Source organism: Corythoichthys intestinalis, chromosome 1, assembly GCF_030265065.1.
Source record: "Corythoichthys intestinalis isolate RoL2023-P3 chromosome 1, ASM3026506v1, whole genome shotgun sequence".
Classification (NCBI taxonomy): domain Eukaryota; kingdom Metazoa; phylum Chordata; class Actinopteri; order Syngnathiformes; family Syngnathidae; genus Corythoichthys; species Corythoichthys intestinalis.
In genome coordinates this window covers 21,522,711-21,549,532 of record NC_080395.1, presented here as the reverse complement: position 1 = coordinate 21,549,532, position 26,822 = coordinate 21,522,711, and the positions used below count along the sequence as shown (strand labels likewise).

Here is a 26,822-nt window from a genome sequence, read left to right as displayed (position 1 = left end):
TCATTATTGAGGGAACATTGTCAAAGTAATCGCCAGCTTCATCAGGTATCTAACCATTTATTCCATCAACTTGTGCAACACAACACGCCTACTGTCCGCCGCAGTTGACGCCAGCAACAAAATATTAAAAGAGAAAGTAAACTATCTACCACACTCTCTATCTCACTGTGTTCAGGTACAGCACGCAAAAAACCTCCACCACATTAGAACCAGATTCGTTACATTATTACAGGAATTATTATCATAATAATAATATTCCGATTTTTATTTATAATTTATTTGTTTTGCTATGTGTAATTGCCATTTGTAATAGTACCAGCAGTAATTATTAAGGATTTAGTGTAGGTTTGCGGGCTATGGAACAAATTAATGGAATTTTAATGTATTCTTATGGGAAAATCTTGCTCAACATATGACCATTTCAACTTACAAACAAGGTCCTGGAACGAATTAACTTTGGATGTAGAGGTACTACGGTACTTTGCTCATCATGACTAACAGTAAAATACAATTCAAATATTGTATGGCGCCTAAAAAAATGAACACATTTGCTGCCATTGACGGCGATTTTAAATGTGCACAATGTAGGATTAGTGGCCAAAAATGGTACTACACTTGATCAAAATATTGACTAACACAAAATGCCCTCCCCCTTCGGGTTGCCAGAATACTGCTTTACATCAGAGAACCTGCAGCAAAAGAACTTTAACTGCCAAGCGACGAGTCCTCTGGTGAATGTATCTCTTATTTTTAATTTTCAAGCAAGATGTTTTTAATGTAATAATGGCAACATTTAGTAATGATGATTAAAAGAGCCGTGATACGAGGTTAAAGTTAGTTTATGTCACCACGACCGAAGTGAGGGAGGGCTAATTTTTTTAATGAATAAGCACACTGGCAAAGAAATATATAGTTTGGTAATGCATTGACAGCATCCACAAAGACAATTTAATTGCCCCATCCACTTTAATTTCAATTACTGATTTAGTATATGGATGGATCAATGGGTCCACATGCTAAACAACAGCACCGGACAATGGATCCACATGCTAAATAGTGGTGTGCCAGTAAATCGATTATTGATGCATCGAGATTTGAAAAGTGACGATTCGATTCAATTCGAACGAAATTCAGACAAGTCTGCAGCCTGGAAAACTTTAAAGTACGCTAGAGCTGAAACGAATACTCGAGCAACTCGAGTAACTCGAGTAACTCGAGTTTAAAAACTGATCCGAGTAATTTTATTCACCTCGAGTATTCGTTTATTTTGACAGCTCTAAGCATCACGTTTTGCTCGGACTACTTTTAATGCGGGACAACGCGCTGATGTCACGTGCGTAGAGGAAGAAGCAAAAAAAAAAAAACTTACTGCAGCAGACAGCCGCTACAAACGACTCCGACGTTGCAAAATACTAGCCTGCACATGCTACGTTAGTTGCAGTTAGCTCTGATGAGTCTCATAGAGATCACATGTATGTTGAACTAGATGCACAATGACAGACTAGGCCGCGTCTGGGCAGCGTTAGCAAACAGCCGCCATCTTAAAGCAGTAGAGCGCTAAGCGCTAACAAAGAGCGCTAAGCGCTAATATATAAGATTAACGTTACTGTCACTACTAGCTCACGTAACGTTAGCCCTGCGGAGGGCTAGGTTTCTATTAATTAAGACCACTTTCGATGCGTGGCTAACGTGTCTTACATACAGGCTTTAACATAACATAGCGTTGTGGAGTGATGAGGGTGTCAAATAGAAACTCAATAATGCTAACTATCAATTTTAGCTCAGTAGTCATTGCTGGATAAAACACCAAGTAGCACTAGTCCCTAATGTGCTCCAATACAGCCTGTATCATACATTTATTTTGAACACTGCAAAAATTCAAAATCCTATCAGGACTTACAGTTTAGACTAACTTAAAACTTTACTAGAACTTAAAAATGGCTTGACACAAATAAAAATTCAACTGAAAAACGTGGGAAAAAATCGTAACTTTTAAGCGATGTGTGTTATCAAGCGTAAAGGCATTTTTAGGTGTGTGTATATATATATATATATATATATATATATATATATATATATATATATATATATATATATATATATATATATATATATATATATACATATAATATATATATATATATATATAATGAATTAGTCTTTTTTTTTATTCTAGTTACATCTGAGATGCAATTGTTGGCTGTTTTCAACAATACACATCAAAAATAAAGACATTGATTGACTGAAAATGATAAAATGTCTTGTTTTCTCATGTATATCTATAATTGCTCTTCACCTAAAAATATATTTGTTTTATCCGATTACTCGATTAATCGATAGAATTTTCAGTCGATTACTCGATTACTAAAATATTCGATAGCTGCAGCCCTAAAGTACGCACAACGTTATGATGGCTGCAGCTGAAGTTACTGAGCGAGAGATTTACTCCTGTTCAAAAGAATCGAAAATACATTTCTGTATGAGACAGGCAGGTACCTGGCCCTCTTCTGTGCGCAAGTTATTTTTTAGAGCGAGAGAGGAAGAAAGATAGTTTGTTGCTCCTTGTCTTTCAGTTGTCCAGCAGTAGGTTCAAGTCGTGTTAATTGGAAAAAGTCCCTAGTGTTTTGCCAAGTGTCGTGTCCGTCTATCAGAGGTGAGTACACGAACTCTCTTCTGCTGTTTAGCTTCTATTGTTGTTGTTTTTGAGATGGGACTAATTATCGCCGAGTGCTATGCTAATTAGCGACTTCGCTTATATGTATTTCCATGTCAATTTGTGCATTGTTTGGTGATGTACAAAATTTACCCCAGATGCAGAACGTGTAAGACCAGGATTAAGTACAGCGGTAACACTACAAACATGCAAAATAGTACAGAAATCTGTGAAAACAAATTATATTGGTTAAAAGAAGACACTTTGTTTGTCTCCAGAATTCATTCCACCAGTATAAATGTCATTGTATTGTTGAGAGAAATAAGTACTGCCTGTAAAACAGCCAATGTTTTTGCACCTTCTTGTGAAAAAGAGCATCTCAAAGCCAGCTGTGTGTGTGTGTTTTTAGGCTTGTTGAGAAATAAGTACTGCCTTTAAAATGGTTAATGTTTTGGCACTTTCTTGTATTTAAAAAATAAATAAATAAATAAATAAGCAGCTTAAGCTTTTTGTTGTATGGCTATGTTTTCATACTTCCTGTTGAATCATTAAGATATTTTAAATAAATAACAGACATAAATTTGTTTGTTTGTTACTTTAATAATTATTAATGTATGATGCATCGATAATCGTGATCATAGTCAATACCGTGATCATCGTTCAATAATTGAATCTTAGCACCCTGCATAGTAATCGAATCGAATCGTGGGGTGCATTAGATGGCTAATACTAAATAACGTAGCTCAATCACGCCAATTGAATGCAAATCCTTGTTTTGGTCCTCCTGCTGTTTTGAATCCTTTGAGGTTTGTAACAATGTTTTTTTTTTTTTTTTTTTTTTTTTTGCTTGAGTGGTAGACATAATTCAGACTCTTTGTAAAAGTTGGCACAGCCTTAGTTTACGGGGCGTACAGAGCTGCGGCAACACGAACGAAGACTGTAAATTGGTCTCATGATTGGCTGATGATGAACACGAAAGCAAAACAAACAGATTTGCGCAAATCATCTTTTGTAATGGGGAAAAACCCTGCTTAACCATTGAGAACCGTTTTAGACATACTTCCAAAAACATGTTTCTTTAATGTCAATTGAAATGTTTTGGCCATTTCATAAATAATTGAAGTGCAATTCTACATTGTGCACCTTTAATTTTCGGTCTAGGATCCTTTATTTCTGTTTTTCAGTTTCAAAGAAGAATTTTAAATTTTGGTAGATCCTTAACTGTTACCACACAAAACTTACACAACATGTTATTAGATGAATCATCATGTAATCAATTCCAATTGTTCTCAGAGTACACTAGAAAACTCCTCCAAAAGACTCCATTTTAGTTACTAGATGATACACAGTGCAGCACCGTGCCTGTTGCCTAGCGATGAATTGCCGACAATCTTTTTTTTTTTTTTCTACTTTCTTTCCCCTAAAATGGAATTCGTAAATTGTAATTAGAAGCTTTGCCCCCTTTTGCACAGGTAGGTCATGAATGCTCCCTGCTGGACACTTCTTCCCCAGAACAGTTATGTTGGGTTTACCGCGGCGATAAGGATGTCCCTCGTCATCTCTCGCCTCTTGTTGCTTAACTGTAATATGGCCTCGCATCAGTCATTCATTGAGCGAAGTCGCTGTTATTTAGAAGTAGGAAAAAAATACAAAAGCGTATACGCTTCATAAATATGGATTAAAGTCTGCCAGGTCAGCCATAGGGTCCAGTTTTCACATTAAATGGGAGGGTTTGCGCGACCAAAACGACAGTGTGAGACCATTGACAGCAGAGAGTACCGTATTTTTCGGACTATAAGTCACAGTTTTTTTTTTTTCCTTTTCCAAAGTTTGGCTGCGGGTGCGACTTATACTCTGGTGCGACTTACGTGTGAAATTATTAACACCTTATAATATCATTTCACATGGCATTTTGACACTAAACCACAAGAAGGCGCTCCAAGCCTGTGTTTCAACATTGGTGGTAACTTTTAAAAACAAATAAAAACAACTAAGAAGGGCTTAAAAAAATGGAACTGAAAACAAAATCATATTTTGCATATTACATGCTGCAAGTAGTGAAAACTAAGCAGTTATGCTAAGTTAACATACCGGGCACGCTCTCAATTTGTTGTTTATGCGTCATGTAACTTTAGCATACTGAAAACCTATTCAGCCTGTTGTACGCTATTCTATTTTTATTTTAAACTGCCTTTTTTTTTACCTGTCCTGTTCAGCTGCTGACATGAAGAATGGAAATTTGAGTGTCCGATTGTTTCAATGTGATAAAATTTCAAAGTATCACAGTATGACATAGTCCCATTGTGATCATTCAACGTGCCTCGTTTATTAGGAGAAAGCAGCGAACAGGAAGTGGTTATGGGGGACAGAAGAAGGAGAGAGAGACAAGATAAGACCAAACAACAACAAGAAACACATTGAACGCCTACACTAACTATGAATATGTTGGTGGTATCGTTAGCTAGTTGTATTTCCGGTTGACATCATGTGGAGGGCCTGATGACCAAGGAGAAAGAAAGGGGGGGGGTCAGAATGATAAGTGATTAGGAGGGATGGCATGTACACAAATCCGCCATGTGAGGTGTAGAACCCAGTATTTGTGTGAATTCCTTGTGAGTATGTTGGCATCCTATTCTATGCTGTCTGATCGCTAATCCTGACACCGAGTTTTTCTACTTGAGTGAGTCTAATTGCACCTAGTGATGCGTGAATCCCATCAGACATGTGATAGTCCTGCAGGATGAAAGTACGCGCCACCAACCCCCCCACACCCAACCCCCCCAAACGGACGACACTTTGTATTTAGCTACATGTGCTTTGTGACCATCTCTACGAACCTCCGTGAAGTTGCCCACCCCTACTCCATCAGATGCAAATTTAATTGAAAATGATGTCAATCGTTTGTGCTGTAAAATATTCTTTTGGATTTTATCAACTAAATTTCCCCCCAAAATGCAATGTATACTCCGGTGAGACTTAAATATGTTTTTTCCTCTTCATTGCGCATTTTTTGGCGGGTGTGACTTGTACTCAGGCGTGACTTATAGTCAGAAAAATACAGTATATGGCTCTGGACCCTAGAGACAGCAGTAGAAATCAATAAAGAGACCCAAATACTAATGTCAAGTTCTAGTTTACTAAGGATAACTAAATTTGTCATTTTCTCCACCACTGAATGAAGAAATCACTTTGCTTGAGCTATGCTCTCCTCGGCCAGCTAAGTGCAAAGCTGCCAGTCATACTTAGTGTTTTTTTTTTGTTTTTTTTTAAACACTCTGGAAAGTAATCCCCATGTTTTAGGTAATCACAGAGGATTTACCAGTGTCATATGCACCGCGGGTATCTTTTTGCGGCGCTCGCTTTTTTTGTCTCGGGGCAGTCGCAGTTTAACCTGTGCACGTTTTAATTCATTTCTAATCTGTTTAGTGATAAATGGAAGTCAATTTATGTATTTTTTTTCTTGGCCGGCTCCGCGCCTCTTTCTGGTTAATATTTAATGAACTTTGGTACAGATTGTGTTTTTGCATTAATTAGTTTGTTTTATTATGTCGCACAGCATAGAAGTATGTGAAAAAAATAAATTGTACACGCAGCTCTTTGTTTTGTTTGTGTATATTTGTTGCTGCTGCCATGTTCCATTGTTTATTCATTCTATTTAATTTAAAGACAAGTAAAAACAATGCAGTGATTAGTGGTGAATCTGTGTTTCAGATTCAGGTGGCATGATGATGGTAGTTATGTATATAATTAAATGTATAATGTCATTGGAAAAATAAAACAATTAGAGGTCTCCAGTGCTGGTACGAAGCTGACAGATAATATAAACAATGTTTACATTTAGAGGTTTTTCTTATGTTAATAATTCACTGAACAAAGACATGCACATTTTGGTTTTAAATAGAGAATGTCACCAAGCAATACCACCTTTGTCTCCAAATTTTGCAAGTTTTTCAGCCATTGAACCACACGACAGACATTTGAATTTTAACATAAGACTAACTTAATTAAACTTTGGGGTGTGAACCTCTGGGTACCTCACGATACAATACGCGATACATGGCTCATGACAGCAATTATCTCATAATATGGCAATATAACAATTATCAATATATGGGTTAGCAAATAATTCTAGGATATTCTACAAAACAACTAATAAACAGAAAAACAAGCTATCGTCATCCTTCTGCTGTGAATTGTATTACTTTTATCACTAGAAGACATCCAATGGCGTACCGCACGCAGGCTATTTTTTAGGGCTGCAGCTATCGAATATTTTAGTAATCGAGTAATTGACTGAAAATTCTATCGATTAATCGAGTAATCGGATAAAACAAATATATTTTTAGGTGAAGAGCAATTATAAATATACATGAGAAAACAAGACATTTCATCTAATCTTGAACCATTTTCAGTCAATCAATGTCTTTATTTTCGATGTATATTGTTGAAAACAGCCAACAATTGCATCTCAGATGTAACTAGAATTTTAAAAAAAGACTAATTCACTGCTTTCACTCAAAAAACTTTTAGATCTTATTAAAAATATATATATATATATATATATATATATATATATATATATATCTTACCTAAAAATGCCGTTACGCTTGATAACACACTGTTAGGATGTGCGTGAGCAGGAAGGGATCCCAATGCAGACAAACAGGACTTGTGATGAGCAATGGTTTATTAGCGACACCAAGGAAAAAGTGTTGTTGTAGCTTGCTCTGTTCGGGGTGGCTGAGCCGGCGTGAAGGCGAGGGAGCTCGGAAGGAGGCAGGCGTGGAATCCGACAAGGGGCGCGCAGAGAACAGGTCGGTGGAACCAGACGAGTTGATCGGGCGACGTGGTGGTGCGTCTGCTGGGCTTTTAAAGCTGGCTGATGTTAACCGCTCTCAGCTGTGGTCGCTCCACCCGTCTGACCTGTAATCAGCCCAACTCCCCTCACCTGAGGCAGGGCTCAGGAAGGAGGGACGGAGGCCCTAACAGGACCCCCCCTCCCACGGGCGCCACCTGGCGTCCGACGGAGAGCATCGGGATGGGCGCGGTGGAAATCCCGGATGAGAGCCTGAGACAGCACCCACCGGGACGGAACCCAGGAGCGCTCCTCGGGACCATAGCCCTCCCAGTCCACAAGGTACTGAAGCCCCCTGCCTCGGCGTCGGACGTCCAACAGGCGACGCACCCTGTACGCAGGGCCTCCATCGACAGACAGAGGTGGAGGAGGGGGCGGAACAGGGGGGGACAAGGGACACGAGGAAACCGGTTTGACCTGGGAGACATGGAACGTGGGATGGACACGGAAATGCTGAGGAAGCCTGAGACGGACGGCCACGGGGTTGACCACCTTGATGACCTCGTAAGGGCCCACAAACCGGGGGGTAAGTTTAGCTGAACCGTTCTTCACCGGCAGAAACCTGGACGACAGCCAAACCTTCTGGCCCACAGCGTAAACAGGCGCCGGCGTGCGACGACGGTTGGACTGGGCAGACGATGATTGCGAGGCCCGTTGGAGTGCCGTGCGAGCCTGGTTCCAGACCCGAGAGCACCGGTTGACATGGGCCTGGACCGAGGGGACAGCGATGTCCTGTTCCTGCGAGGGGAATAACGGCGGCTGGTAACCAAGGGAGCATAGGAACGGGGACATACCGGAAGAGGCGTTGGGGAGGGAGTTGTGAGCGTATTCAATCCACATTAGATAGTCGCTCCAGGAGGCAGGATGGGCCTGCGTGGTGCATCGAAGGGCGGCTTCCATCTGTTGGTTAGTACGCTCGCATTGCCCGTTTGTCTGCGGATGATAGCCGGAGGAGAGACTCACCGAGATGCCCAAGGTTGTGCAGAAAGCCTTCCACACCTGAGAGGTGAATTGTGGCCCCCGGTCTGAGACGATATCTGCTGGGATACCATGCAGGCGGAAAACGTGCTGTGTGAGCAGATCAGCTGTCTCCGAGGCGGTGGGAAGCTTACGGAGAGGAACGAAGTGGGCTGCCTTGGAAAACCTATCAACTATCGTGAGGATTGCTGTGTTGCCTTTAGACGGCGGGAGACCGGTGACGAAGTCCAGGGCGATATGTGACCATGGTCTGCTCGGAATTGGTAGTGGGTGTAGTAGTCCAGCACTGGGCCTGGTGGTCGTCTTGCTGCGTGCGCAGACAGTGCATGCAAGGACGAATGAGCGGGTGTCCGTCACAAGGGTCGGCCACCAAAAACGCTGTCTCAGCACCGCCAACGTCCTCCTAATGCCGGGGTGGCAAAACAAACGAGAAGAATGGGCCCACTCCAGTACCTGGGCTCGAAGGTCTGGAGGAACAAAGAGGGTTGGTTGTGGCCCCACACGAGGGTCGGGGTGGTCCTTGAGTGACTCTTTCACCTTCCCCTCAATCTCCCACTCCATGGCGGCAAGGAAGCAGGTTGGCGGGAGGATGGTCGAGGGTTCCTCCTGGGACTGGCTTTTCTGGAACTGCCGGGACAGGGCGTCTGGTTTTGCATTCTTGGAGCCTGGAATGTAGGACAGATTAAAATTGAACCGGCAAAAGTACATGGCCCACCGTGCTTGACGTGGATTGAGACGTTTGGCGGACTTGAGGTATTCAAGGTTTTTGTGATCGGTGAGCACAAGGAATGGTACGGATGCTCCCTCCAGGTGGTGGCGCCACTCCTCCAGGGCCAGCTTCACAGCGAGGAGCTCTCTATCACCGATGCTGTAGTTACGTTCGGCTGGGGACAACCTGCGGGAAAAATAGGCGCAGGGGTGCACTTTGTCGTCGGCCCCGCGTTGGGACAACACAGCACCCACCCCAACCTCGGAGGCGTCGACTTCAACAATGAATTGACGTGCCGGGTCGGGATTGAGTAACACAGGAGCAGTGGTGAAACGGGCCTTGAGGTCGCGGAAGGCTACGCTGGCAGCATCAGACCAGCGAAAGGGCGTGGCTGTGGAGGTGAGGGCCGTGAGAGGAGCAGCAATCCGACTGTAGTTGCGGATGAACCGGCGGTAGTAATTCGCAAAGCCCAAGAAGCGCTGGAGCTGTTTTCGGTCTGTGGGAAGAGGCCAATCCAGGACCGCTGAGAGCTTAGCTGGGTCCATTCGTAAGTGGCCTTTGCCGATGATGTAGCCAAGAAAGGTAGTCTCGGGGACGTGGAACTCGCATTTTTCTGCCTTCACAAAGAGCTTGTTCTCCAGTAACCGCTGGAGCACTTGGCGGACATGTTCCTTGTGTTCGGCGAGGGTGCGGGAGTAGACCAGGATGTCGTCAAGGTAGACCACTACGAACCGGTTGATCAGGTTCCCGAGGACATCGTTAACGAGGTTTTGGAAGACGGCAGGGGCGTTTGTGAGACCGAATGGCATAACGAGGTACTCATAGTGACCCAGGGGCGTGTTGAATGCAGTCTTCCACTCATCTCCCTCACGGATACGGACGAGATGGTAGGCGTTGCGGAGATCAAGTTTGGAGAAAATGGTGGCATCCTGGATGGGGGTGAATGCAGACTCGAGGAGCGGGAGCGGATACTTGTTCTTTACGGTGATATCATTCAGGGATCGATAATCAATGCACGGGCGTAAGCCGCCATCTTTTTTCGGCACGAAGAAGAACCCCGCGCCCACCGGGGAAGAGGACGGCCGTATAATGCCCGTTGCCAAGGATTCTCTAACATACTGTTCCATCGCCTCCCTCTCAGGTTGAGAGATGGAAAACAGGCGCCCCCTGGGGAGGGCTGCTCCTGGTAGGAGGTCGATAGCACAGTCATACGGGCGATGTGGAGGGAGCGAAGCCGCGCGTTCCTTACTGAACACTTGCCCAAGATCACGATAGCACTCCGGGACCTTGGAGAGGTCGGGTGGCTCCGCTTCTGGGACAGGGCAGGACGGCATCAATGAAGACTGAAGACAGTGTGCATGGCAATATGAGCTCCAGGCGGTTATCTTGGGGTGGGACCAGTCAATGGTGGGATTATGTTTCTTCAACCAAGGCAGCCCAAGGACAAGGGGGGAGCGAGGGCTCCTGAAAACGAGGAAGGGGCTCACCTCTCTATGATTACCTGATACGAGGATGTCAAGGGCTTCGGTCTGATGGGTCACCCGGAACAAGATTTGGCCGTCCAACGCCGTGGTCTGCATAGGTGTCGAGAGAACATGCATGGCGAGCCCCAACTGATTAGCCAGTTCTCGGTCAATGAAATTTTCATCAGAGCCACAGTCCACCAAAGCAGTGACGGCGCGCGACTGGCCCTTCCTGGAGAGGGTAACTGGGAGTTGGAGGCGGCAAGAGGGGATGTTGCTCATATGGCTCACAAGCAGTCCCTCTTTTACTGGCGAGCCAGAACTTCCCGGGCGTACGGGGCAGTCACAAAGGAAATGTCCCCCTGTCCCGCAGTAAATGCACAATTTGCTTCTGAATCTTCGCTCCCGTTCTCCTGGCGTTAATCGTGCCCGACCCAGTTGCATGGGCTCCGGGTCGTCGACAGGGGGCGCGCCCGTGGGCACACACGCAGCGCTTGGTGCCGGGAAGGGAGGCGGAAGCGGCCGGGGGAGAGAGACACGGGCGGGTGGAGCGGCCTGCTGCTCTCGGCGCTGTCTCCTTCGTTCCCGCAGCCGATTGTCCAGCTGGATCGAAAGGGCGATCACGTGATCCAGCGAAGAAGCTTCCCTTGTGGCCAGTTCATCCTTGAGGGATTCGTTTAGCGCACGGGTGAATACTTCCTGTAGCGCCTCGTCGTTAAATCGGCTCTCCGTCGCCAGTGTTCGGAATTCTATGGCGAATTCTGCAACGCTGCGGGCTCCCTGGCGCACTGACATGAGCCGTTTAGCGGCTTCCTTTCCCCGAACGGGGTGATCGAAGATCTTCTTCATTTCTTCGGTGAACCTGGCGTACGAATAGCACAAGGGGGAATCTTGCTGCCACACTGAAGAAGCCCACTCCAATGCGGTGCCGCGAAGACAGCTAATCAAATATGCTATCCTCGCTCTGTCATTCCGGTAAGTGGATGGCTGTTGTTCGAATACCAGGCTACACTGCACTAGAAATGTCCGGCATGCTCCGAGGTCGCCACCATACGGAGCCGGTGCGGGAACGTGGGGCTCTCGGCCCGAAGCCGATGACGCCGGGTTAGCAGTGGGCGCGAGGCTCGAAACGGCAGCGGGGTGGCCGGGGGGTAACGGGGCCGTATGCGAGTGAGAAAGCGATGTGAGCCGTGCCTGGATGGCCTGGATTGTCTGGGAGACGTCAGTTACCTTATGGAAGAGCACTTCTATGGCCTGGTGATGATCGAGGAGTGACGTAGGCAAGCGGGCGAGGTTGTCTGCGGGATCCATGTTTTGGCCCGATCAAACTGTTAGGATGTGCGTGAGCAGGAAGGGATCCCAATGCAGACAAACAGGACTTGTGATGAGCAATGGTTTATTAGCGACACCAAGGAAAAAGTGTTGTTGTAGCTTGCTCTGTTCGGGGTGGCTGAGCCGGCGTGAAGGCGAGGGAGCTCGGAAGGAGGCAGGCGTGGAATCCGACAAGGGGCGCGCAGAGAACAGGTCGGTGGAACCAGACGAGTTGATCGGGCGACGTGGTGGTGCGTCTGCTGGGCTTTTAAAGCTGGCTGATGTTAACCGCTCTCAGCTGTGGTCGCTCCACCCGTCTGACCTGTAATCAGCCCAACTCCCCTCACCTGAGGCAGGGCTCAGGAAGGAGGGACGGAGGCCCTAACACACACATCATTTAAAAGTTAGGATTTTTTCCCACGTGTTTCAATTGAATTTCTCTTTGTGTCAAGCCATTTTTAAGTTCTAGTTAGGTTTTAAGTTAGTCTAAACTGTAAGTCCTGATAGGATTTTGAGTTTTTGCAGTGTTCAAAATAAATGTATGATACAGGCTGTATTGGAGCACATTAGGGACCAGTGCTACTTGGTGTTTTATCCAGCAATGACTACTGAGCTAAAATTGATAGTTAGCATGATTAAGTTTTTATTTTACACCCTCATCACTCCACAATGCTATGTTATGTTAAAGCCTGTATGTAAGACACGTTAGCCACGCATCGACAGTGGTCATAATTAATTGAAACCTAGCCCTCCGCAGGGCTAACGTTACGTGAGGTAGTAGCAACAGTAACGTTAATCTTATTTACTAGCGCTTAGGGCTCTTTATTAGCGCTTAGCGCTCTACTGCTTTAAGATGGCGGCTGTTTACTAACGCTGCCCGAGTCTATCATTTCGCATCTAGTTCAACATACATGTGATCTCTATAGACTTATCAGACGCTACCTGTACCAACGTAGCATCATGCGGGCTAGTATTTAGCAACGTCGGCGTCGTTTGTGGCGGCTGTCGGCTGCAGTAAGTTTTTTTTTTTCCTTCTTCCTCTCCGCACGTGACAGCGCGTTGTCCCGCATTAAAAGTAGTCCGAGCAAAACGTGATGCTTAGAGCTGTCAAAATAAACGATTACTCGAGGTGAATAAAATTACTCGGATCAGTTTTTAAACTCGAGTTACTCGAGTTGCTCGAGTACTTGTTTCAGCTCTACTATTTTTAGACCGTGACATTGCATCGTAAAGCGGAAGTAAAGCCGAAGTGGGACATTATAGACCCGCCCCGCATAGACTCAACGTAATTTGTGCTAGTTTTCGCCGGTAACCTTTCAAAAACGAACATGCCGATCACGCATTGCTTTTTTGGAACTTGTAGAAACGACTCTAGACATTACGACACACGAAGGGTGTTTTCTTCATACGTTTCCGAAAACCAAAAACTCGAGAGGAAAAAATGTGAAGACCGACTCAACTTGCGCGGACTTTAACACCAGCTCGGTAAATCCATTCACATTTCATATGCAGTAAACATTATGTTGGGTTGGCATGGTCTTTCAGAGGACAAAGAGGTAAGCCATTTTTATAATTTTAACTTATTCTTTTAGCGTAACGTTGTGCTGTACTGCTTCTGACTGACAATGAATGACCTGAAAAGAATTAATTACAATGGTATCTGACTACCACTGTTACCGTTTCTGTGATATATATATACATATATATACACATATATACACATATATACATATATATATATATATACACATATATACACATATATACACATATACACATATATACACACATATATACATATATATATATATATACACACATATATACATATATATATTATTAAAGTTGTTTTTCATATATACATGTGTATATATATATATATGTATATTATATTATTAAAGTTGTTTTTCATATATACATGTGTATATATATATATATATATATGTATATGTATATATAAAAAACAACTTTAATAAGGGGGAAGTGTAAATAAATTATAGAATTAAGATGTGTCATCAATGAAAAAATTAAAAGTGTTCGTTGGCTGTCACTGAGTAGCATTTGCGATCGCCACACAAAGCTAACTAAATTACCCCCAAGAACGGTAAGAGACGTAGGACAACCAGAGGCTATATAAGAAAGACAGGGCTGATTGTAAAGGATAGCTTGTTGAAACAGGAGAATGTCATTGTCAGTCACGTCGATAAAAAAGCTAAAGCTATGCTTAGGTCGGCTCGTTTTTTTCGTCTTTTTCAGCCTTCGACACTCAAGCCATCTCTTTAACTGAACATTTTTATTCGTCAAACCCTTTCTTTTATCCCAGGCAATAATAGGTAGTTTTATTTACCTGACATGTTTCGGCGGGCACTTCCGCCTTCGTCAGAGGGTCACTGATGTTGGTGTGACGCATCTTTATCAGCTGATGGATGACATTTTTATGTTTTATGTTTTTATGTTCTTCCACATCTTGTGCCTGGTGCCAAATTCACTGGCAATCATTTTCGGAGAGAATTGGTAGGTTTAGCTCTGTAAACATCTCCTTCGTACACGATTTCCATTCATTTCCTATTAGGGACAAACGGTGACTTGTCCCTACTTAGCAACAGTAGCTAATGTCATGAATATTAATGAGCGGAAGTGACGTGTTGCTTGCGCTACGCCATTCATTTGAACTGAGAGGCTGCTATCCCTCCCAACACAAATGGATTGGTGGTCTATGGCGGTCAATGGCAACCAATGAGTTTAATTTTGGGACATTTCAGGTCATTTGCTGTTGATTTTCATTCACTTCCTGCTGATTTGGGGGCATTTGTGTGTCACTTCCTGTTGATTTTGGGTTACAGACAGGGGTTAATTTGTGCCGGATTCTGCCGGAACAAGATCCGGCACTTCTTGATTTTGGCTTCCCAGTGTTCAGGGACTTATTTGGACAGATCCGGCACCTCTCGTGTACAGAAAATAATCATAATATGTGGACTGGAGACTTCCGTTGCTCGTTCCTCGTCGCTCCTACATGATGTTCTTTCTCCGGGGAGGTGGTGTAGTGTATAAAGACACAGAGACGCCTCGGATGACTGTTGCATGGAGACTTTTATTAACTAAACAAAAACCAGCGAGGGACAGTCAGCCAGTCAATACCGTGCTCCCGCGCAACTGTCCTTTTTGCTCCCTCTCTCTCCCCCTTACGCTCGCCCACTTCTTCTTCTATGTCAAATTGGCAATGCCGGTCACACTGAAACGGGACAGCGGCCCCTTGGGGATGCCCGTAACAATGTTGTTTATAAACATTTAATGTCATCTGAAAGAGTCGGAGATTTGTTGATACACCAACAAATCACACCCTTGACATAAGAAAAAAAAAAAAAAACAGGAAATTTGTGTCATCTGGGGAGCAAGCAGCCAGGATCAAACGGTATTTCAACATGCCAAAAAGACAGTTGCATTACCTGTCTTTTTTCAAAAAGAAGGAAGATGGTTCAAAACGAGTCAGAAAAGCAACAACCGACAATGAGGGCAGCTGCAGCGATCATGCTAACGGGCGGAACACCAGGTGCAGCAGGGGGCTAGCACCGCAGCAGCTAGCCAGGTTCACTGACAGCCAGCCAAGCCGGGGCAGGAGGCTGCTACCATGGCAGCAGTTGGTCAGGTTCAGCGCCACCCGGCGTGGAGGCTATAGGGCCAGCAGTCAGCCAGGTGGACCGCCAACAGCTGGAGCAACAGGCTTATGGCATACAACCTGAGCCAGAGAAGACGGGGTGGGGGGGTGGTATTTATTGTAAGCTCTGATTTTTTTTTTTTTTTAATGTTTTAAAAGTCAGACCTGTTGTGAAATTAATTGCTAACTGTGTACTGTAAGTCCCACCTGTGGTTATGTGGGCAATTTGCCCGTTCTGTGCAGAGTATAGCCTAAATAATTGTGAATTGTTCTCATAACCTTTACACCAGGGGTGGTCAACCCTGGTCCTCGAGAGCTGCAATTCAGTTTGTTTTCCATGTCTCCCTCCTCCAACACACTTGAATCAAATTATCAGGATTGTTATCAGGCAACTGCAGAGCTTGTTGATGAGCTGATCATTTGATTCAGGTGTGTTAATGGAGGGAGACATGGAGAACAAGCTGGATTGCGGCTCTCGAGGACCAGGGTTGGTCACCCCTGATTTACACCATGGATATTATCTGAAATTGAGGCTTGTAAGTCCCACAGCATGGCAAGTGGGCATTTGAGTGTTGTTTTCATCACTTTTTTCTGTGTATGTTCCAGGACCTGTGCCCGTCTCGTCATCCCTGCGCTCTCATATGTACTTTGTGTTCCGGCACCTTATGATTTACAAATTAAGCACTGGTTACAAAACAGGAAGTAACCCGGAAATCTCCCTAAATGAATAGGCAGTGACTCAAACTCAAAAGGAAGTGACCTGTAAAGCCCCTAAAATGAACAGAAAGTGACCTGAAAATGCCCTAAAAAAATGATCCGAAAGTGACCTGTAAATGCCCCGATAATAGGAAAGACTGGCTGCGAATGCGGATTTTTGTTTTTTTCTCAGTGACACCATTTTAAAACGAGAAATAGATTATTGGCAGGAGCATATAGATAACCTTTGGGTATTAAAGTCATATTATAATTTTGCGATAAAACTCTGCTAAGATTTTTGTAGTAAATCGGTGAAATAAGCACAACCATTTTATTTACCGTTGTACCTCTACTAACGAAATTAATTGGTTCTGGAAGTAGTTTTGTAACTTGAAAACTCTGTAAATAAAGACGAATTTTCCATGTAAATGCCCTAAGCCGTTCCAAGCCTCCCAAAATTCAGACAAATCTTTTATTTTGCATAACAATGCATCAAAACATCTAACAGCTACATGTTACAATTAGATTATTGCACAATAAACATAAAATCAGAGTTGTGCTCAATGTAAAAAAACAAGGATAGAGTAAAGAATAAAAGTTAATACTCTCATGTAAGCTGTCGGAACATGTGCGGCGAATGAAGAGGACGCTAGGATACACACATAGACATGCAGTAGAGGTTCCGCTTAGCCAACTGAATGCCAGGAAAGCTCGACAATAGCCAATAGCAGAGCAGCTTCCCAGCAACTCTGGGAACAGCGAGTGCCAGCCATACTCGATTTTTGCCTTTCGTATCCTGAAACTTCTTTCGTAACAAGTGGCAATATTTTCCCATTGAGGCGTGTCTTAACCTGAAAATTCTGTAGGCAGAGAGTAAGTAAGTAAGTAAGTAAGTAAGTAAGTAAAGGTACCACTGTACTCTACTTATTTTAACGCATGTAGAACATTTTGACCGGACATAATCATCTAAATAAGCACATAGTCGAATGAGACTGCACAATAAAATTATCCTGAGGCTATTGTTTTTCTTTTCTCTCCGAACGGAGGAGTCGATATGCTGAGTCATGGTTCTGGTAGTATGATTGCTGTGAGTCAGAGCTTGTCGGATCCTATTTACATGCAGTGATATGCAACAAAATTAATGTTTTCCCCAGTTTGTTTTCTTGGTGTTTATTGTTCTGCCTACGCAGATTATTTTTCTACCATCTTGGAATTACTGTCTATGAAATGAACAAAAGATTATGAGTTCAACAGTGCAGCAAAGTATGTACGTGAGGGGTAGATGTATTTCCAGCATGGGACATATTGGACGGGGACAAGAAGCTTGACTGTTTGGTACACCGACAACATTAATACAGTGGAGAGAACAAGTATTTGATACACTGCCAATGGGAAAACCCATTGGTAGTGTATCAAATACTTGTTCTCCCCACTGTAGGTAATTGTGACAGCCCATGGATTAAGCAGTAATCCGGCCGGTGAATACCAAAATACACAAGCACTGATGTTACTGTTGTGATCCCAGTGGAATATGGATTTAAACAGCTTGCTAATCAATCACTGCCACCTTGTCTTATCTCATAAAAGTCTGAAACTTACCGGCGGTTAAATCCTTGTTGAGGTCGATAAAGGCATTTGCATGAGGTATACGCATGTTGATGGGTGAACTTAGAGCACTCTGACACACAGGATCCCTAAAAAAATTGGAAAGAAAAACTTAAAAATTTGGAAAGACACAAACATTTCCTGGAATGCAAAAGCTTTTTTTCATGGCAAATCCTTGATATGCTCATTAAGGAAGGTAAACTTACACCTTCAACAAAGTTGCTAAAAAAAGTACAAATACTAAAATGAGGTCCTCATTGCAAATTATTCTCGCATTACATAAATTGTTCTACAATCGGTTGCAGGCATAAAGACATTTTCAGTTGTTAAATATTTTTGGGGCAAATTAAGTGGTGGAGCATTGTTTGACCAGGATTTTTGATGATTCACAATGAAAATGGGAACTTCTAAATTAAACTCCTGTTGAAAATGTTACTAAAAAGATATTTGATTGATAAAATATATATACATATATTTCAATAAAAATTATAATATTTATTAGAATATTCTATTACACAGACGTAAACATAGATTACCTTTCAGTGAGAGAGCAAAATTCAGTGGTCGATTGGTCCGTGACTCCAAATATATCTGGAATCATGTCACCATTGAAGCTATAAGAAAAGATAAATTTGTCGGTATTAAAAACATCATGTGTGCGAGTATGGTGGGAATATTGTAAGTAGAAATTTACTCCATGACTAGAGGTTGATCCCTGAAGGTCCTGTTCAGTTTGAGCCAACCAGTCATATCTGCAGAGAGGTAAAAAACCATTTATCTTGATCTCCACCAGAATTCAATGACCTCTTTGGCCCAAGACTTAATCCCATACACACCCAACGTATTGTTGTCCCCCCAAAAGATGAAGACAGACGAAGCCATTGGATTAATCTGAGCTGTGAGTAGAACGTCCATTTGGGAATCTCCATCATAGTCGCCCGGCACCACGCTGGTGAGGATGGCTTCACTGTAGAAAAACACATTAATGTAACAATGTGCAAAGTAGGGGTCGGGGCCTTTTGGTACCTCACCATGCTATACGATTTGCAATACAAAGCTCCCGAAAACGATGATCTCACGATATGGCAATACAACAGTTATCAATAAATCGGTAAGGAAATCATTCTAAGATATTCTACGAAACAACTAATAACACGAAAAACAAGCTATCTTAATAATTCTGCTGTGAGTTTATCGCTAGGAGACGTCCAATCCATTTGAACTGCGAGGGGGGCAGCGAATGAACCCTTCCTCTTCATATGAGCCCTTCCCACTTCTATGGCCCTCAGTGGCAGTCAATGCCAGGCAACAAGGTAATTTTGGGCCATTTCAGGTTCATTACCTGTTGATTTTCAGTCACTTCCTGTTGCTTTTGAGGCATTTTATGGGTCACTTCCTGTTGATTTTGGGTTACAGAACAGTAACCGACTCGGGAATGAATAGGCAGTGAGTCAAACTCAACAGGGAGTAACATGTAAATGCCCTGAAATTAACAGAAAGGTGACCTGCAAATGCCCCAAAAATTGGAGTGATTGAGAATGCTCTGGTTTCGAATGAACGTTCATTCGCCATTCCTAGTCCTAACTGATTGGCCGTCAAGCGCCGTCAATGACAACTATAGAGTTAATTGAGGAATTATTAGGGTGGAAAATTTTGGTAGCAACTTGTTGGTTCCTTTATTTATTTATTTATTTATTTGTTTTTATTTAAATAATATCTCAATTTTTGGCAAGAGGGTATCGATAACCTTTTGTGATGCAAAGTATCACGATTAGGCATGTGCCGATTACCGGTTTCAAGCTATACCGTGGTATGAAAACGTCAAGGTTTCAAAACCGCAAACATTTTCCGTCATACCGTCCCTAAAATATCAGCTATTATTTAAATCCCAAAAATGCATGGAGAAATCCTTCGCTTGCATTTATAAGGTTTAACCCTCCCCCACCGGTTGTTCCTCAGTATCAGTGAATCAGCTGTGCAACATGGTGGCTGGAGGTGAAACTCCTGAAGTTTTTCCCCCATCGAAGAAAACAAAATGGCTGGGATGGGAATACTTTGGCTACAAAAAAAAGTTACAGACAGCCGTGCTTAGAGGAGGGACAACCAACATGTAAAACATGTTTGCGGAGGGTGGCTGCCGAGGAGACAATACCTCTAATATGATTTCGCTTTTATAAAAAAAATAAAGGTTAGCAAACACTGTCACGAACATTTCCCACCAGCTACGAGCGTTAACTCCAGGGTCTTTAGTGTGTCTAGCTGTGGTAAAACGTGATTCCTTTCTCTCTGGCAGCTGTCTGTGTTGAGAAAGAGCGTGTGTGCATAATGTAAACATGATACACGTCATACACACGTGCTTTTATGGAAAATAATTCAATTATTTTTGTTCTGATGGTAATCATGTTGAGCTGTGGCTGTGGGTAGGCCTGTGGCGATAACAAATTTTAGTGGGCGATAAATTACAGTATCTCATAAATCAGTGTTTTTCAACCGGTGTAGTGTGCCGTGAGAGATTGTCAGGTGTGCCGCGAGAAATTATCCAATGTCGCATTTATACATATATATTTTTTTTAAGTTGTGGGGCGGAGTTGCAGTAGGAAGGAAGGAAGGAGTAGGTAGAAAGTTCTCGGTCGTGTTCAGATAAGCGAGGTATTGTTCGTGTCGCGTTCAAGAACTGCTCGGATTTCTAGCCATCAGCGAACTTGCTGTCCGCGACAATGTGGACCCCAGCAAGTCTACTGCACATCATTTGGTTAGACACGTCATGTGTCGATATACTGGACAGTGTCCTTCCTATTTTATCCATATGTGACGACCGCCAATCCTCTCCGTGTTTTATTCCAACACATTGTTGAGGTGCAGGGTGGCTAATGGCTAGAAACCCAAGCAGTTCTTGAACGCGACACGATCAGTGATCCAACAGCGCCATGGTGTCATCTTCAAACGAATCAACCGTCACTTCAAAACAAGTCGATGGACTATTTTGTTCCCCTTTGTGAAAACACAGAGAAACAGGGAACTTTTTTGAGAAAAACTACAAAGGTAAATGAGAAAGCCCTCAAAGCCTCGTTGCTCAATCCAAAAAGTCCCACACTGTGAAAGAGACATTAATACTACCTGCCAGCAAAGCCATTGTCTGCGAGATGCTCGGCCCTGATGCGGTTAACGACATTGCTCAAGTCCCCCTGTCTGATAATTCTGAGCTTTTATAGCCTAACTGCTATAAATTTTTTTTTTTTTTAATAAATAAATAAATAAAACAGAGAAAGACTGAGAGCTGTTGAAGAATAAGGATATCGGCTTTGTATTCATATAAACAGGCTCAATTTTCACACTGAGTAACTATGCACCCTGAGAAATAATTTTATAATTAAATATACTATACAGAAAATATTTTGGAACATTTTTGGTTTGTGGTTTGCCGCGAGAGTTTTTCCAATGTAAAAACGTCCCGTGAATCAAAAAAGGTTGAAAAACACTGTCATAAATTATTGCGATATACATTATTGTTGCGCCCCCCCCCTATTTTTTTTTAACCAATTTACAATAACACAGTGAGAATACTGTATATATTATTAAATCAAGTACACCTTTTTAAACGCAATAAATGTTTACTCTTAAATTCAAAAATACTTGAATAAATCCCAACTATAAACAATAGAATATGCCTCTTTCAAGTAAAAGACAACAATAATAATACCACACATAAACAAAGAATAAAACGCCTATTTGAAGAAAAAATACAATTGCACTGAATAACTTGAGCATTTAGGCACAGAGGTATAAAGTTGTAGTAACACAAGCAATTGCACTTAAACAACAAAGAAAAATAGAGTAATTAAGTGGCAGTAACAAAAATTTGACTTCCATAAGGATCAAACAACATTAAACAGAGGTGAAACATTCATTTCTTCAGCAATGTAGCAGACTACGCTCGTTTGTATTTCTCGGGTCAAGCGAACACCTCTGTAATTGCCGATTGACGTGACGAGGAAGGCTCTGCTTGTTGCGATGCAGTTTTCTTAATAAGCAGTGAAAACTAAAGAGGGTGATAGTGTTGTCAAATGAGCATGTAGATTTGTTCTGTTGGTCCTCTTTGTTGAAACAACCTCCAAACACATTTTGCAAACTGTTTCATCCTTTTTGGTTGCCTCGCCATTTTCATTTGGTTTCAAATCAAAATATTACCACACCGTGGCTGTGGTTATTTGGCTTTGAACCGTCTTCCTCACTCTGCTCGCTCATTTCTGTGTGCCAACAGTGCACTCGGCCCCGCCTCTCTCCAGTGAATGATGTTCACTCAAACTCAAATGTATAAAACCAACATATCGGTGCCCAGAAGTCAATAAAACAGTGAGTCCTCGTCGCAGCATATTGTGTAGTTTATAACAACGAAGCCGAACTTTTAACAGCACGTCTGCCACACATCTGCCGCAGGCGCGCGCACATGCACATGCATGCGAGGTGATAAATTGCAGCGGGAAAATTACCGCCTTCTTTTTTATTTACCGTGCGGTAAATAGAATTATTGCATATGCGACAGGCTTAGCTGTGGGTTTAGGACTGCATTTATTTTCGTTGTAATTAGAATATTTCAGTTATTTATTGTTTTTTTTTTTGTTTTTTTTTTAAAGATATCTCATAGTAACACATTTTAGAGCTTTAATTGCAATACCGTGATACCGTGACTCCGGGATATTTTTGCTTAAGGTTATCATACCGTCAGAATCTCATACCGGCACATGCCATCACTATAAACTTTATCACCTTTTCAAGATTTTGTCACACCACTAATGTCAAGTGGCTGCCATTTGGTGGAAACTATAAACAAAACAAATGGCTTGAGGACATAAATGAATTGATAAAGTTCATAAACATCATAGTTTGGAGACATCAAACCTATATGCAGAGTTTAAGGGGGGGGCAGGCCCACCTGGTGGCCGAAAAGTGTCATTGCATGAAATTGACTTTATATATACAGTACCTTGCAAAAGTATTCGGCTCCCTTGAACCTTGCAACCTTTCGCCACATTTCAGGCTTCAAACATAAAGATATAAAATTTTATTTTTTTGTCAAGAATCAACAACAAGTGGGACACAATCGTGAAGTGGAACAACATTTATTGGATAATTTAAACTTTTTTAACAAATAAAAAACTGAAAAGTGGGGCGTGCAATATTATTCGGCCCCCTTGCGTTAATACTTTGTAGCGCCACCTTTTGCTCCAATTACAGCTGCAAGTCGCTTGGGGTATGTTTCTATCAGTTTTGCACATCGAGAGACTGACATTCTTGCCCATTCTTCCTTGTAAAACAGCTCGAGCTCAGTGAGGTTGGATGGAGAGTGTTTGTGAACAGCAGTCTTCAGCTCTTTCCACAGATTCTCGATTGGATTCAGGTCTGGACTTTGACTTGGCCATTCTAACACCTGGATACGTTTATTTTTTAACCATTCCATTGTAGATTTGGCTTTATGTTTTGGATCATTGTCCTGTTGGAAGATAAATCTCCGTCCCAGTCTCAGGTCTTGTGCAGATACCAACAGGTTTTCTTCCAGAATGTTCCTGTATTTGGCTGCATCCATCTTCCAGTCAAGTTTAACCATCTTCCCTGTCCCTGCTGAGGAAAAGCAGGCCCAAACCATGATGCTGCCACCACCATGTTTGACAGTGGGGATGGTGTGTTCAGGGTGATGAGCTGTGTTGCTTTTACGCCAAACATATCGTTTTGCATTGTGGCCAAAAAGTTCAATTTTGGTTTCATCTGACCAGAGCACCTTCTTCCACATGTTTGGTGTGTCTCCCAGGTGGCTTGTGGCAAACTTTAAACCAGACTTTTTATGGATATCTTTGAGAAATGGCTTTCTTCTTGCCACTCTTCCATAAAGGCCAGATTTGTGCAGTGTACGACTGATTGTTGTCCTATGGACAGACTCTCCCACCTCAGCTGTAGATCTCTGCAGTTCATCCAGAGTGATCATGGGCCTCTTGGCTGCATCTCTGATCAGTTTTCTCCTTGTTTGAGAAGAAAGTTTGGAAGGACGGCCGGGTCTTGGTAGATTTGCAGTGGTCTGATGCTCCTTCCATTTCAATATGATGGCTTGCACAGTGCTCCTTGAGATGTTTAAAGCTTGGGAAATCTTTTTGTATCCAAATCCGCCTTTAAACTTCTCCACAACAGTATCTCGGACCTGCCTGGTGTGTTCCTTGGTTTTCATAATGCTCTCTGCACTTTAAACAGAACCCTGAGACTATCACAGAGCAGGTGCATTTATACGGAGACTTGATTACACACAGGTGGATTCTATTTATCATCATCGGTCATTTAGGACAACATTGGATCATTCAGAGATCCTCACTGAACTTCTGGAGTGAGTTTGCTGCACTGAAAGTAAAGGGGCCGAATAATATTGCACGCCCCACTTTTCAGTTTTTTATTTGTTAAAAAAAGTTTAAATCATCCAATAAATGTTGTTCCACTTCACGATTGTGTCCCACTTGTTGTTGATTCTTGACAAAAAAATTAAATTTCATATCTTTATGTTTGAAGCCTGAAATGTGGCGAAAGGTTGCAAGATTCAAGGGGGCCGAATACTTTTGCAAGGCACTGTATAAAGATAGATAGATAGATAGATAGATAGATAGATAGATAGATAGATAGATAGATAGATAGATAGATAGATAGATAGATAGATAGATAGATAGATAGATAGATAGATAGATAGATAGATAGATAGATAGATAGATAGATAGATAGATAGATAGATAGATAGTTGTAAAGCAAGAAAAACAAAAAAAATGAATGAAATGAACAAAAAAAATATATTTTTATAATGGTTCAAAATTATTTTTCGAGCAGATCATGTGACGAGCACCTTAGACGGTCATTTGCTTTGCATATTATTTTAAAAAAAAAAAAAAAAAAAAAGGTGAGGGCAATATTATTTTTCTAATGATTATTTTCTTTGATTGAAAATATTTTTTTATGATTGAAGCAACTTTTTGGGGGATTGAATGATTTAGACACAAATGTCCTACCCATAATATGGCCCAAACACAAAAAGGATTGCTAAAACAAAGAAAACTTTTTTTAATGAAAAATTAAGTGTTCAAATGCAAATTTTTGAGTCTCGAATATTTTTTTCGCATTCAAAAACTTTTTTTCTATGATTGAATTTTTTCTTTTTTTTAATTGAAGTGATTTCTCTTTTGAAAATATTTTCTTCTGTGAGAAGCAACCTATTTTTTGATTTAATAATAAATACACAAAAGTCTTAGCCAAACAAAACAACATTACTTCAATTAAAAAAGTTTCTTCAATAAAAATTCAAATAAAAATAGCTTTCAAATGCATTTTTTTGAATTTCAAATTTAATTTTACATTCAAACACATTTTTTTAAATGAAGTGAATTCTTTTTTAAATTGAATATATATATTTTGATTGGAGCAACTTTTTTTTTTTTTTTTGATCGAATGATGGAGACACAAATCTGCCTCTATACAGCTCTAGCCCGGGGATACAATTTTTGACTGAGGTAACTACATTGGCTCAACACCGGCGGGTGGACCATATTCAATGCATGATGATCTTGGTGAAAAGTATAGCTGTCCTGCCAGCAGCCTGATTTAAAATTCCCCTCAAGAATGATGGGAAACAAACAAAAAAAAAAAAATGCTCATTTTCAACTTATTATTATAAATATTCTAGTAAGTTAATTTTATTGCTGACACTGCGTTTACGGTCATCAACATGTTGTGCCCCCCCAGCCCCAAAAGTCAAACTCTGCCTATGAACAAACCCGAAATAATTGCTAATGAAAGTGACTTAAACTTGCTGTGATTTAAAAGGGTTCAATAAAATACAAATGGGATCTTCCCTGGCTACATCATGTAAAGTGAAATAATCCATACGTCACTGATTAACCTACAACTCAATGAAAACAATTACCTGGGCAATATTCCTTTTGAGATGTGCACCTTGGGTTTGAAGTAAGGTGGTTTGGAGTCAGCCAAGAAGACTACCAGCTCGGACTCTAAAATGAAATGTAGTCATATTAATGAATAAGTGGGTGAATATGCAAAATCATTCCATATAAAATTGCAATAGCTTATGTTATGATGAAAGCTAGTGACATACGGTCCCTAATGATGAAGATGTCTGTCTGCTTGTCGGCGTTAAAGTCGCCGAATGCTGCCACTGTGCCGCTGTTTTCGGACCCGAACAAGACAGCCGTGACATCCTGGAGGGCAAGCGTCCGGTACCTGGCAAAAACTTGGAAGAAAAACAGCATAATATTCCATCTTGACGGGGACATCTCGCTGGTAGCTGCTTCTCGTATGACAACAACACAAATCGCCGTTCGGCATGGGATTTTACGGTAGCAGAAAATAGCGGGGTTTTCACAGCGAAATGGACATCAAATCATAAAAATATACAATTTATGATTTTTTTGTATTTAAATTTTTATTTAAGATCACGTAAATGTGCATTACATTACCCAATTTAGGTAAAAGAGGGTAGTAATATAACTTTCGCATTTCCGTCAGTGTCGTAATCAAATGGTTTGACGTTTGACAGCAGTATCGACGTAACCGGAAGCAGTGCTTTTCATGTCAAAATACTTTTTAATAGGGTTAATCGCAAATCCATATGAGAGAGAATCACAAGGATTCTGAGATCTATAGCTTTATTCAAAATAAAATGTTGTATTAAAAGCTAATATTTAAGCCTAAACTCAGTTTATACACAGAAAAAGAGTCACTGTAATTTATTTTGAAAGTTCACCCCAGACGCTTATTCTACACACATGAAGTGAATGGTCTTGCAGCCATGGCGAGCTTGGCTGATGTCGGTTGGAAACTGCTGGAATTTAAAGCCCGATCGAAACGATCAGGTC

General features: G+C 41.9%; 2 protein-coding genes across 4 annotated transcripts in view; one reads left to right on the top strand and one right to left on the bottom strand.

Annotated features, from left to right (window-relative positions):
* itfg1 (integrin alpha FG-GAP repeat containing 1) overlaps positions 1–26,423 on the bottom strand; it is a 303,430-nt gene extending 277,007 nt beyond the window's left edge. The window contains exons 1-6 of the mRNA XM_057853607.1: positions 26,063–26,423; positions 25,874–25,958; positions 18,762–18,892; positions 18,620–18,677; positions 18,462–18,539; positions 17,920–18,014 (exon numbers count right to left, since the gene is read on the bottom strand). Of these exons, the coding sequence (XP_057709590.1) occupies positions 17,920–18,014; positions 18,462–18,539; positions 18,620–18,677; positions 18,762–18,892; positions 25,874–25,958; positions 26,063–26,240 (625 nt within the window). The 5' untranslated portion in view covers positions 26,241–26,423. The remainder of the gene's footprint in view (positions 1–17,919; positions 18,015–18,461; positions 18,540–18,619; positions 18,678–18,761; positions 18,893–25,873; positions 25,959–26,062) is intronic.
* A 313-nt stretch (positions 26,424–26,736) lies between these two features.
* The window catches only part of phkb (phosphorylase kinase, beta), a 199,506-nt gene continuing 199,420 nt past the window's right edge, over positions 26,737–26,822 (top strand). For 2 of the 3 annotated variants that reach the window (XM_057831354.1, XM_057831348.1), the window contains exon 1: positions 26,738–26,819. In XM_057831354.1, the coding sequence (XP_057687337.1) occupies positions 26,756–26,819 (64 nt within the window). In that variant the 5' untranslated portion in view covers positions 26,738–26,755. Of the gene's footprint in view, positions 26,820–26,822 lie in introns of all 3 variants that reach the window. The other variant, XM_057831364.1, reaches the window with a different exon arrangement.